General features: G+C 48.8%; 3 protein-coding genes across 3 annotated transcripts in view; 1 reads left to right on the top strand and 2 right to left on the bottom strand.

Moving 5' to 3' along the window:
- The window catches only part of Z518_06598 (uncharacterized protein), a gene marked incomplete at both ends in the record, with an annotated part of 4,285 nt that extends 1,863 nt beyond the window's left edge, over positions 1–2,422 (bottom strand). The window contains 6 exons of the mRNA XM_013414730.1: positions 54–912; positions 963–1,535; positions 1,588–1,612; positions 1,663–1,842; positions 1,888–1,964; positions 2,013–2,422. Coding sequence (XP_013270184.1) covers positions 54–912; positions 963–1,535; positions 1,588–1,612; positions 1,663–1,842; positions 1,888–1,964; positions 2,013–2,422 — 2,124 coding nt within the window. The remainder of the gene's footprint in view (positions 1–53; positions 913–962; positions 1,536–1,587; positions 1,613–1,662; positions 1,843–1,887; positions 1,965–2,012) is intronic.
- Positions 2,423–5,410: 2,988 nt separating this feature from the next.
- Z518_06597 (uncharacterized protein) lies at positions 5,411–6,575 on the bottom strand (the record flags this gene model as incomplete). The annotated part of the gene is made up of 3 exons (XM_013414729.1): positions 5,411–5,686; positions 5,737–6,202; positions 6,247–6,575. The coding sequence occupies 3 exons, from the start codon at positions 6,573–6,575 to the stop codon at positions 5,411–5,413; spliced, it is 1,071 nt and encodes a 356-aa protein (XP_013270183.1).
- Positions 6,576–8,473: 1,898 nt separating this feature from the next.
- On the top strand, positions 8,474–9,725 carry Z518_06596 (uncharacterized protein; the record flags this gene model as incomplete). Its single annotated transcript, XM_013414728.1, has 6 exons — positions 8,474–8,507; positions 8,590–8,660; positions 8,716–8,924; positions 8,989–9,070; positions 9,124–9,412; positions 9,466–9,725. The coding sequence occupies 6 exons, from the start codon at positions 8,474–8,476 to the stop codon at positions 9,723–9,725; spliced, it is 945 nt and encodes a 314-aa protein (XP_013270182.1).
- Positions 9,726–10,411: the final 686 nt, after the last annotated feature.

Here is a 10,411-nt window from a genome sequence, read left to right as displayed (position 1 = left end):
TCTCCTCCTTGAGCATTGACATCCGCTCTGGCATCCAGGAGCATCTGCACCACCCTCTCATGGCCACGTACTGATGCCGCCTGCAGTGCATTGCCATACTCTCCTCCTTGAGCATTGACATAGACAGTTCCATTCATTATCCTCTTGACAATATCAGGCACGCCTAGATATGCTGCGTAATATAGCGGCTGAGCAAGGTCATCCATCTTTAGCCGCAGTTGTAATCCTCGCCACGATTCATCAATGTTGTAAATTTGTACCCACGACAATAAGCTAGTTTCCTTATTCGTTAAGAGGCTTACCGCGAGATCCAATAATATATTGTCAAGCGCACCATCGATACTCTGCGTATGGTGCCACCACTGCTCCGCCGCATATAAAGCCAACGGGTACTCCTTAATGGCTTCCTCAGTCAGAGGTCCGGTCTGAAAAAGGTGCAGTAAATAATGCAAACACCCTTCCGCAATGACGGAGTGACAGATTGTTGGTCGAAAATCCGACCTAAGGGTACATCGATCTGATAACAAAAACTCCTTAACGGAGAAATGTGCGAGCTGAATCTGGATTTCGTTACTTTCCTCATCGATGGTATTAAGACTGATCAAACTGGAAAAGATAACCATCACATCTTTCGAATCGGGGAGACGTTCTTCCGGGAAGAATCCACCTTCATCTCCGTTCTCGATTGCAAGAATTTCCACCACTTCTACCAGTTTCAATGGACGGTCTGAGAAACATAGCCATCGCAGAGCCTTGATGGTGTCTTGAAGTTGGCCGGTTGATTTGAGACCTTGTAAGACTCGATTATACGTTTCGTCTAAGGTCTCTGGTAGGGATGACAGCGCCCTTCTTAGGGCATTGAGCTTAACACACTGACGAATGGACTCAAGTTGACAATATACCCATCGAAACCTATTCCGCTGTTAGTATAACGTATATAGTATAGCTCATAGCATCCGTACATGCCACCTGCCTTTTCCGTTAGTGCAGTGGTGATTTCATTCTGCACCGACAGTGGCCATTTCTTCAGCTTCTTGTCTGTCTCCATTCGATCGCGAATGTAGAGACGAATGTCAGAATCCACCAGGGCACTTTGAATATTGATATTGTGGTCCGCAATCGAACTCAGTACCTCTTCGATGTCTTTTTCCAGGCGACTCGTGGCCAAGACATGAAGGTTCGGTGGTTTGAACTCCATTAGATCGTCGAGAAAGGTTAAGAATTCCTCACGGTCTGTACATTCATCCAGTGCATCGAGGAAAATGAACTTCTTCCCGGGACGAGCCGCCGCCTCTCGAAATAGTGGTTGTATAGAGGTTTCAGGAGGCTGATGCTGTCCGCTGGCGCACTGTTGGTACAACTTTTCAAGATCTTGAAAAATACCGCTGTCCTGAAGAGCAAGCTGGAACAGCAATGATCGGATAGCTTTTCGCCAGGACTGCTTCTCAATATCGTTGAAGTCAAAGTAAAAATAGCCTACCATAATGCCAGGTTGAGACTGCTGGCACTCTAGGATATGCTGTAGCGTTGCAGCACTGGTCTATCAGTTAGTCTCCTATTCTCTAAGTAGACCTTCGCTGACCTTACCTAAGAACTGTCTTGCCACAGCCCACTACAAAATTTTGTCAATTCTGTTCATTGGACACAGCGGTAGCGACGTACCATTCCCGTTAAGCCACATCAAAGAAGATGTCGAATTTTTCCAATCGAGGAAGTCTTGACCATTGAGCAGCCATAGCCCGGTCTCGGGATGACGCTTCTGAAGCGCCGCGTGGTAATTGGTAGATGGATCCGCTAGTTTCAACCATTGTGACAGTCTATTTCGCTGCTCCTCTGTGGTTACTATATTTTAGCTTTGCTATCCATACGAGTAATCGTCTCACTTACGATCCGTGAAGCTCCGTATTTGCTCGGTTCTTTCTTTCACAATGATGACATCATCGTGAATTGCCTTCGACAACGTCCTTCCATTATTAGTAGGCTCTCCAGCTCTCCATAGTAGCTATACGTACGTTAAGTCATTTGTCAAGGCAAGATTGACGAGCGATTTGAGACGCTCTATTCGAGACAACGTACTTTCCACCTCTTGCTTGGTAAATTTCCATTGTAGTGCAGACTTGATCTGATCTCTTTTCCTGGACGACGACAGTTTGCTCACGATTGTTTCGAGAAAAGCTCTAAACTGGTCCAGTGGGCCATTTTCGAATCCCAACAACTTCACTTGATTAAACCATGGGTCGTTGGATCGGGCTTTTTCCACTTGAAAGCGCAGCGTAGTCAACAGACCGTAGAGATTACTGGCTTCAATCGCCAGCAGAACTTGCTCTTTTGTCGCATTTCTAGAATCGTTGATGTAGTTGGTGAGGGTTGATGTGAGCTGCAGAACAGCAATAATGCCAGCCGTTATCGACAGCGGATCCATCATACGATTCAAGGAGTAGGCAGGAGAGTTCTCGAGATAGGTGGTTCAATCACCGCTGAGATTTTCGATGGTAAGGAGAAGAGGTGGAAAAAATCGTTGCTGCTTGTAGGTTAGATAGACGTAGATTTGAACAATATTGCACGGCTAGAGTTATTCATACGAAGATGTGTTCATTGTGGATGTTGATGATAGACTGAACAGTTCTTAGAAAAGTCTGAGGCCGTGAGGACATAAGGCTTCAAGTAGACGAGTATGCGCTGGCGTGAGGCTGCGAACGTCTTTGGTGTACATAGATGGCGCAGGCAAGGCACTCCCTCAAAATCCGCCATGTGGCTCATCAGGTCAGAGGAAACTAAAAGAAGCGAGCCGAGATGGGGCGGCTGCTATTCGCGCCTCACTTAGTCGGCTGTGAAGTCAAGGGAGGGGAATGTCTCGGGGCCTAGCTTGTGCGAGCGTTGTCCGCATGATGGAAAGGTACCTGGAAACCCCACCCAAACCCTCGAGGTACCAAAACATCAAAATTGAGGCATTCACATACTTTTGGTATTTGCGAGCTCTTTGCCTCATTGTTGCTCGATTCGCGACTTGTATAGACTTCCTGGTGTTGCAGAGTCCTGTTTGACCCTTTTTGACCTCTTGTTGCTGCAGCCTCAATGGCCACTTTCTTTGTCGACGACCTCTGGCAAGCGCCCTCAAGGTGCGCTCCAAAATGATGTCCACCTTTCGGATCGATCTAACCTCAAATGCCCCAACAGCAAGACCAACTACTCCTTCTCGCCCCGAAACCCCTCCTGTCCTTGAAACTCCTCCTTCGCCTCAGATTACTCCTCTTTCACGGCGTCTACCGATTCGCACTCCTGAAAGACCCCGACCGCGTCGATCGCCCTCTCCTGAGGGCTCGCCAATCGAAATTCCGGCGTTTACAGCACCTCCTGCACTGGCAGGAGGTAGAGGCAAGAGAATGCACACTCACACTGCGAGATACAACGAGGCAAAAGAGTATGGATTCATTCAAGACTCACAGGAAGCTCGCAGGGCGTCAGGACGGCCCTGAAGGGGTCGGCAGCGAGGTCACGAGGCGGCAGGAGGACTACACAGGCGACAGACAGGCCACAGGGGTGGCAGAGAGGGTCTGACACGCCACAACACCAAAATCGAGTGCAAAAAGGCGTGGAAAGGCGAATGCAAAGGACTCCGTTAAAAGGGGTCAACGACGTCGTTGAAAGAACATCAAAAAGCGCCAACTATGTGAGGGAGGCCAGGTGGATGGAAAGGTACTTCAAATCCCCAGGGAAAATGGGGGGTTTCAGGTACCTTTCCATCATGCGGACAACACTCGCACAACTAGGCCCGATTGGTGTTTAGTGATGTCGCTGAGACATTCCCGATTTTGATTGACCTGGGTCGACAATGCGGACATGCGACACGCAGATTTGCTAATAACAAAGGCTCACATGGAAGGATCCTGAATGCATTACAGTACTTACTTATTGCCCGTTGGGGCGATCTGCGGCTGTCCTAGTAGGAACGAAAGCAAACTTCTACTATGGAATTATTGTTGAAGTTATGAGCTATTATTCTCCTTATTCATTTACAACTTGTTCTGCTAACTTGCTGAAATATATACACATTTAGTTGCCCCCTATCTCCTGCATAGCAGTGAACCCCTTTTCCGAAGGAAAAGGGGTGCTGGCAACTATTCAGCACTATTGGATGTTTCCAGTCTTCCGAGTATGAGAGAAAGCAATGTCGACTCTCCAGTCGCTTTGAGGCGCAGCACCGTAGCTGATGGAACATTCTAGCATCTCTTTCCCTCTCTTGATGTCGTTCGAGCCCGATTCCTTCACAGCCTTTCATCGTCACTCCCTTCGAATACTTGTAATGGCACCGAATCTCGCAGCCTCGCAGCATGACCTTATTCGAGATATGATCGTCAGCGGATCGCTGACTAGCCAGCAGATGGCCGATGTGGCTGGCTGCAGCATCCGTACCATCAAATCTTATCCGGGCCAACTACGTTATTTCGGCACCGCTACTGCTTGTGTGGCCAACAGTCAATTAACTGACATAATCGCCAGCCTGCCTGATTGACTGATGTCGAGTTGCTTGCCTGATTGACTGGACTGATGAAATTCGCGGCCTGATTGAAAGTTCAGTGACATAAAATTCTAGGAGACAAGATTTCCAGCTATCCACTGGATTCGATGAAATACCACGACCCATCGGATCCAATCCATGGATCATCTCGACGTCGAGGCTTATCCGTTCACGCTCGGTTACGAGCCATCTCGAGTGTGATTAGTAGAGCTTCTCTGGGTGGTCCACAGACTGGATCCGATGCGTGGATCTTCTCGATATCGAGGATATTGATGCGATGCGATGCGATATTCATACACCCTGTGCGGGCTAAGCCCATAGGGGACTAGCTAATTGCTACGCGCTACCTCCGTTCTCCACCGGTTCGTTTCAAGCCCGGCTGTTAGATCCCTCGCCTTTACAAGATTGTTGGGCCGTCTAGCCTTTCGTTGAACCAACCTCCAAGGAGATAGGACACATCGCACCATCTTGTGGTTGCCGTTCGAATGTGATGTCCACGCTCCACTGCCCATCGTGCGCACTCCACAAGAAAGTGTCGCACTGTTTCCGGTCGTTGACACCATTCACACAACTTCGTGTCTGCCGCCCCAATGCTGTAAAGGGCACTGTTGAGACGACATTTCCCCGTGCGTAGCTGTGCCACGATCACACTCGGTTATGAAGGACGTCGAGTGTGATTAGTAGGCCCCGGGGAGGCGAGGGGCACATGGTCCACAGACTGGATCCGATGGCGAAGGTCCCGGAAAATGGTTAATCCGGTCCATAAACGAGACGAGACGAGCTAGGGGTTTTGCCCGAGCTCGGCTAGTCTCGCTCAGTCTCGGCTCTTCTCGGCTCGTTGAGAAGCCTGCCCGTTCCTCGACTCTATTCTCCTCCTCTGCGAACCGCTCCTCATCGGCATGATCCAGCTCCTCCCGGGGGGGTGCTTTCTCGGGCTCGCTTTCGAGTTCCAGGCTCGATATATTCGTAGTCTGGGCGTACTCCAAATGGACGGTCGAACCCCTCCGCTTTATTGAGGTACGTGAAAAGGTCATGTGCAGAGATGAATATCTCATTATCTAGAGATGCGCTTCCGTCGGCGTAGACCTTCGATGCAAAGTCTCCAAGGCGAAGACGCAGGCCAGCTTGTGGGTCGCCGATTTCGTTACCATCCTCGCTGCGAAACTCCTGAGAGATGTCAGTACGTACTGAAGCAGATCTAATTAGTTATGGAATACCTGATCTGGCAATCTTTTGTGCGAAACCAATTCTTTCTCACCAGCGGCGTTAACTTGAATTCGCGGTCGCCATATGGACACAGTAGCCATCTTGCCTCCATAGTCGAGATCTAACCCCACAACGGCGCGGATCTTGGCGTCTGACCCAAGGATATAGTCGTCGGCAAGACGTGGCAAATCTCGCTTTTTCTGTGAATAAGACACTTCAATGACCACTCCCGGATACTTTGCTTTATTATGTCTGAATGAACCGTCCGGGGAATGCTTGCTAAGCGTGGGGTCGTTAAAACGAATAGTAGTCGAGGCCAAATTTCCAATATTCCTAGCAAATTCGCCCGTGGAATCTGCTCGAGTTGCAATCATATCCAGTTGTTGTGAGATCTTTTTAACACTTGCCGCGAGGTATTCATGTACTAAGCAAGGCATTCGAAGCACGAAGAGGTGGGCCGACGGAAAGTAATCGTATCTGGCAAGGTCAGCAAATTCCACAGTTCAAGCGCCGCGTTATACCGAAGCTTGTCCTGGACGAATCCGTCTTCCTGATAGTGTTGTTCAAAGTGCTCGAACTCTGTTGGGGACAGCTTAAAACGCAGCCACGGGACAGCGAAGAATCCACGGCCAATCTTGCGCTTCTCGACCTGTTCGATAATAGCTTCCAGTCCAGTCCTTGATTGATGCTTCCCCTTCTGCTTTCCCTGTTTCTGCTTTCTCGATTTCCCGGTGCTCAAGTCCTGCGTCTTCAAGCTTTGATCGGAAGGCGGGGGGGTCAAAGGAAATTGTGGAAGAGGAGGAGTTGAGAATGATTCAGCGACTCTGATCGGCAGGATTGTACTGCTCATTGAATTTGTCAGTGGAATTAAGGAGGCACCAGTGATCGTATCCCCTTTCGAACCCGTCGTGAACTCATCGCCGCGAGTTGGAATAGTGAGAGAAGTGATGTTTGAGATGTAGAATGGGAAAATTTTGGTCAGGCAGCAGTCTCGTGGGGTTTTATTTACTTCGTTCCCTGAGATATTGGGTTCAGGTGGGCCGGGAGGGGAATATACGTTGTCTCGGTGCCAAGACCTCTCTCGGAAAGAGAGTTGATCCGTTCCGGGCACTAGGGTGAGTCGTTAGCGAGTTGCAACCTGACTAACGCGGAGCATTAGGACCACCCGGCAACATCAATCTCTAACTTCTAAAATTCAAAAATTCAAAAATTCTCTTCTCGCCTATCTCACTATAGCTAAACGCTATCGTAGTATTCGCATTGAGATTGAGTAAGTCTTCATAAGGTAGGCGATTTATTTGTGCGCAAACAGAAAAAATATTAAGGCACCCCTCCTATAGTCCATCTCTAACGAACTTATATAGATGGGGCGCCGCAGCCAGTGAAAGCTTCAGCCACACAAGTTCAACTGAAGAAGAGTTTGAGTCAGTGACCTCCCAATGGTATGAACGAGACGACATCATCAACAATCACTGGCTGGAGCATTACGTTACCCATGTAGGGCACCTAGAAACTCAATAGAGCTAGGCCGGACAACCCTCTTACCTTACCTATGATCGAACACTAGTAAGGCCCCTCAATTCTATCGGTTCGACTGCAACTCGAGTGTTTTACCACTCGGTTACGTCCTTGATAGGTCAACCACGATTTGGTGTCAATTTTGAATCAAAATTTGGCAGTATAAAATATAAACTTGATTTTTTTTATTTTTTTTATTTTTTTTTTAAATTTTGGAATTGCCTGGTTAGGGCTTGGCGTTGTGTGGCGACGCCAAGAGCGACATGCTGGCCAATCACGTAATCCTATGGCTTGGCGATGTCACGTGGGAACTCCCCTTGCCGCATCGTCATCGGATCCAGTCTGTGGGACCATGTGGAGGGGGGGCACCCTACTCGATAGATATCGATGTCCTCGATATCGAAATGATCCACGTATCGGATCCAGTCTGTGGACCACCTCAGACTCGAGATGGTTCGTAACCAGTGCCAGCAAAGATGACAAGAGGAGGTCGTGTAGTAAAGAAGACGGAGCGAAAGAGAGATGCGCCGGCCGCCGGGCTTCTACCCGACTCACAGAACGCGAGGCTGCAAACAGCAGGTTGTCAACACTACAAAAGGTCGACACCAAACAATTTACTAGAGGGAAGAAGGCTTCATAGTAATAGCGAAAAAGGTACACAATTTGAGCAGCAAAATAGGTGTGAAATAGGTGGGAGATTGGCATGCGGCATGCGGTAGTCGAGTGCGGTATCCGGAGTCGAGGCGAGGACAGGCATGGACCGTTGCGCTATGTCGGAGTTCAAGTCGTCGGTCCGAATCCCATTCGTAGAATCGCCAGCCTGATGGATAAGTTTTGCGCATAGCTATGGTGAGCAAGCAGTTTGTGAGGTAGAATGAAAGCAGCGGCGCCAACCGCCAAATTCCGCGGGAGAACTCGCGTTGGACTATAAGAATTTTACGGGGGCTTTTCGTCATGCGGGGCCAACGCAGGACCAAGCACGGGGCCTAACCAGGGGGGAACGTTAAGTGGGCCCGCTAAGAATGACTATGGACCTGCTTAGGGCTTACTGCCTAAAGCTTACCCAGGTCGAGACTTGGACGTAGACTTTACATTAGGTCCCGTCTTATTTCCCCCCTTCCCTATTCTATTCCAGGACACTTATTGACGTGAAGACTTGACTTTAGAAGTAAGCATACTTCTATGCCCGCGCCTTTGATCAAGTTGTTATCCTTTTGAGGTTATCATAAAATGGTTCGGATTGTACTGGCTGGAGGTGCTGGAAGTAAGTTTGGTTCATGTGCCCTGAGATATCCTAGATTTGGCTTCCACGAGTTAGCATCATACTGACATTTCTGCCATTTGAGACGTTGGGCGAGAGATTCTGGATGGGCTTGTGGCCAAGGGAACACATGAACTCATCGTCTTCACTCGTTCGGTAAGAGGTCATGTATGTCGGGTTATTTCTCAAACTGATGTTCCTGGCATGTCAGGAAGCCTCCAAACTTACGCTGCAAGGAGTCACAGTCGTGCAAGTCGACTACAATGACACGGCGAACTTGACAAGACATTTGCAAGGCGTGGGCGCTGTACTCTCTTTTATCGTGTCCCACTCAGATCCAGAAGGCACAGCGCAGAAGAATTTGATCGATGCGAGCATCGCAGCCGGTGTGAGGAGGTTTGCACCGAGTGAGTGGGGTTTGTAAGTCATTGGCGAATATTTTCTCTGGTGCACGATGTGTCATATATTAACGAGGTATGTACAGACGGAGTAATAGCGGTAGCCCTCATTACAAATCCAAAGATATTGTGCACGAATACTTGCAGGAGGTCAACAGGGACAAGAAGGTGAGAATATGAATCGTTCTGCCTCATACTGTCGTTGGTATTTACCTTGATAGGTATTGGAATATTGTCTTTTCCAACCGGGCCTGTTCTTGAACTACTTCAGCCTTCCATATCCCTCCACTACGCATGTGCAACTCTTCAACACTCCTTGGGATTTGCAAAACCGCCGCGTCATAGCACCCGCCGATGGTGATTTTCCGATAACGTTGACGACAGTACAAGATTTGACCAGAGTTGTGGTCGAAGCCATTGACTACAAGGATGTATGGCCGGAGAGAGGTGGTATCACGGGTACAACGACCACGAATTTCGAGCTCTTAAAGCTTCTCCAGTTGATACGCGGTATGGTTGTCCCGGTCAAGCTCTTTGCACATTATTAAGCTCTATTCTCCTAGGGCCCTTCAAGATAGAGACAGTCTCGAGGGCAGATCTTGAAGCTGGGAAGTTGAACACTTCATGGATTCCTCAAGCCGATCATCCAGCGATACCTCCCGAAATGAGGGCAACCGTATCCGAATCTATGACGGCCAGTCTTCTACTATCAGCTCTTAGAGGGGCCTTCGCAGTCACAGATGAGTGGAACCAGCTTCTTCCACATTTACAGTTCACCAAAGCGGAGGATTTCCTGACGGATATCTGGAAAGACAAGATGTGAAATATCAAGCTTGAGATTACTTCGCAAGTCCATGCCTCTAGAGTATTTTGGAGACACCAAGGGCATATATGGTGTTGGATGGTCTCTCTCCTCCAGTATCGAACAGGAAGAAGTTGGGTAGATGTAGATGTGCAACCCGATCTATCTAGATGTCTCCATGATTCTGGAGTTCAGAGATATCGAATCAAAGTGGTGCAAGGGGTATGCCTTGGATATGTGCTCAAACCAGGGCATGACTGACTCGGGGAACCATCATTGGCAGGAATCTACACATCCGTGACCTGTTTGAGGGCCGGGATGACCTTATGCGCATGATATCTCTAAGAGCGCTCTATCTGGAGAGCGGCATGCTACTCACGATCAGGCAGGTAGCTGAGCAGTGGCGGCTCATGCGGGATAATGGGGTGAACGACAGAATGACGGAGGACCACTGCCAATGGTTCCGCAGTAAAGTGTCGGCCTCTCAACTATTCCGAGTCACCTGCTCCGTATAGTGGATGCACACTAACTTTTTACACCCTTATCCACAATATATTGTAGCGGGGCCCTACGTGCATGGATTATGTAAGGGGCAAGCAAACGTGGGTGGGTAGAAAGATGGGAGAGCATTGAACTTTTCTTGTAATTAGAGTTTGGTGTGTGGTTGCTCAACAGCTTTGACGACGACATCCTCCCTGCATGACAGG

The sequence above is a fragment of the Rhinocladiella mackenziei genome, assembly GCF_000835555.1.
Source record: "Rhinocladiella mackenziei CBS 650.93 unplaced genomic scaffold supercont1.5, whole genome shotgun sequence".
NCBI lineage: Eukaryota > Fungi > Ascomycota > Eurotiomycetes > Chaetothyriales > Herpotrichiellaceae > Rhinocladiella > Rhinocladiella mackenziei.
The sequence above is the reverse complement of the archived record's forward strand: the minus strand, read 5'-3'. Positions and strand labels throughout refer to the sequence as shown.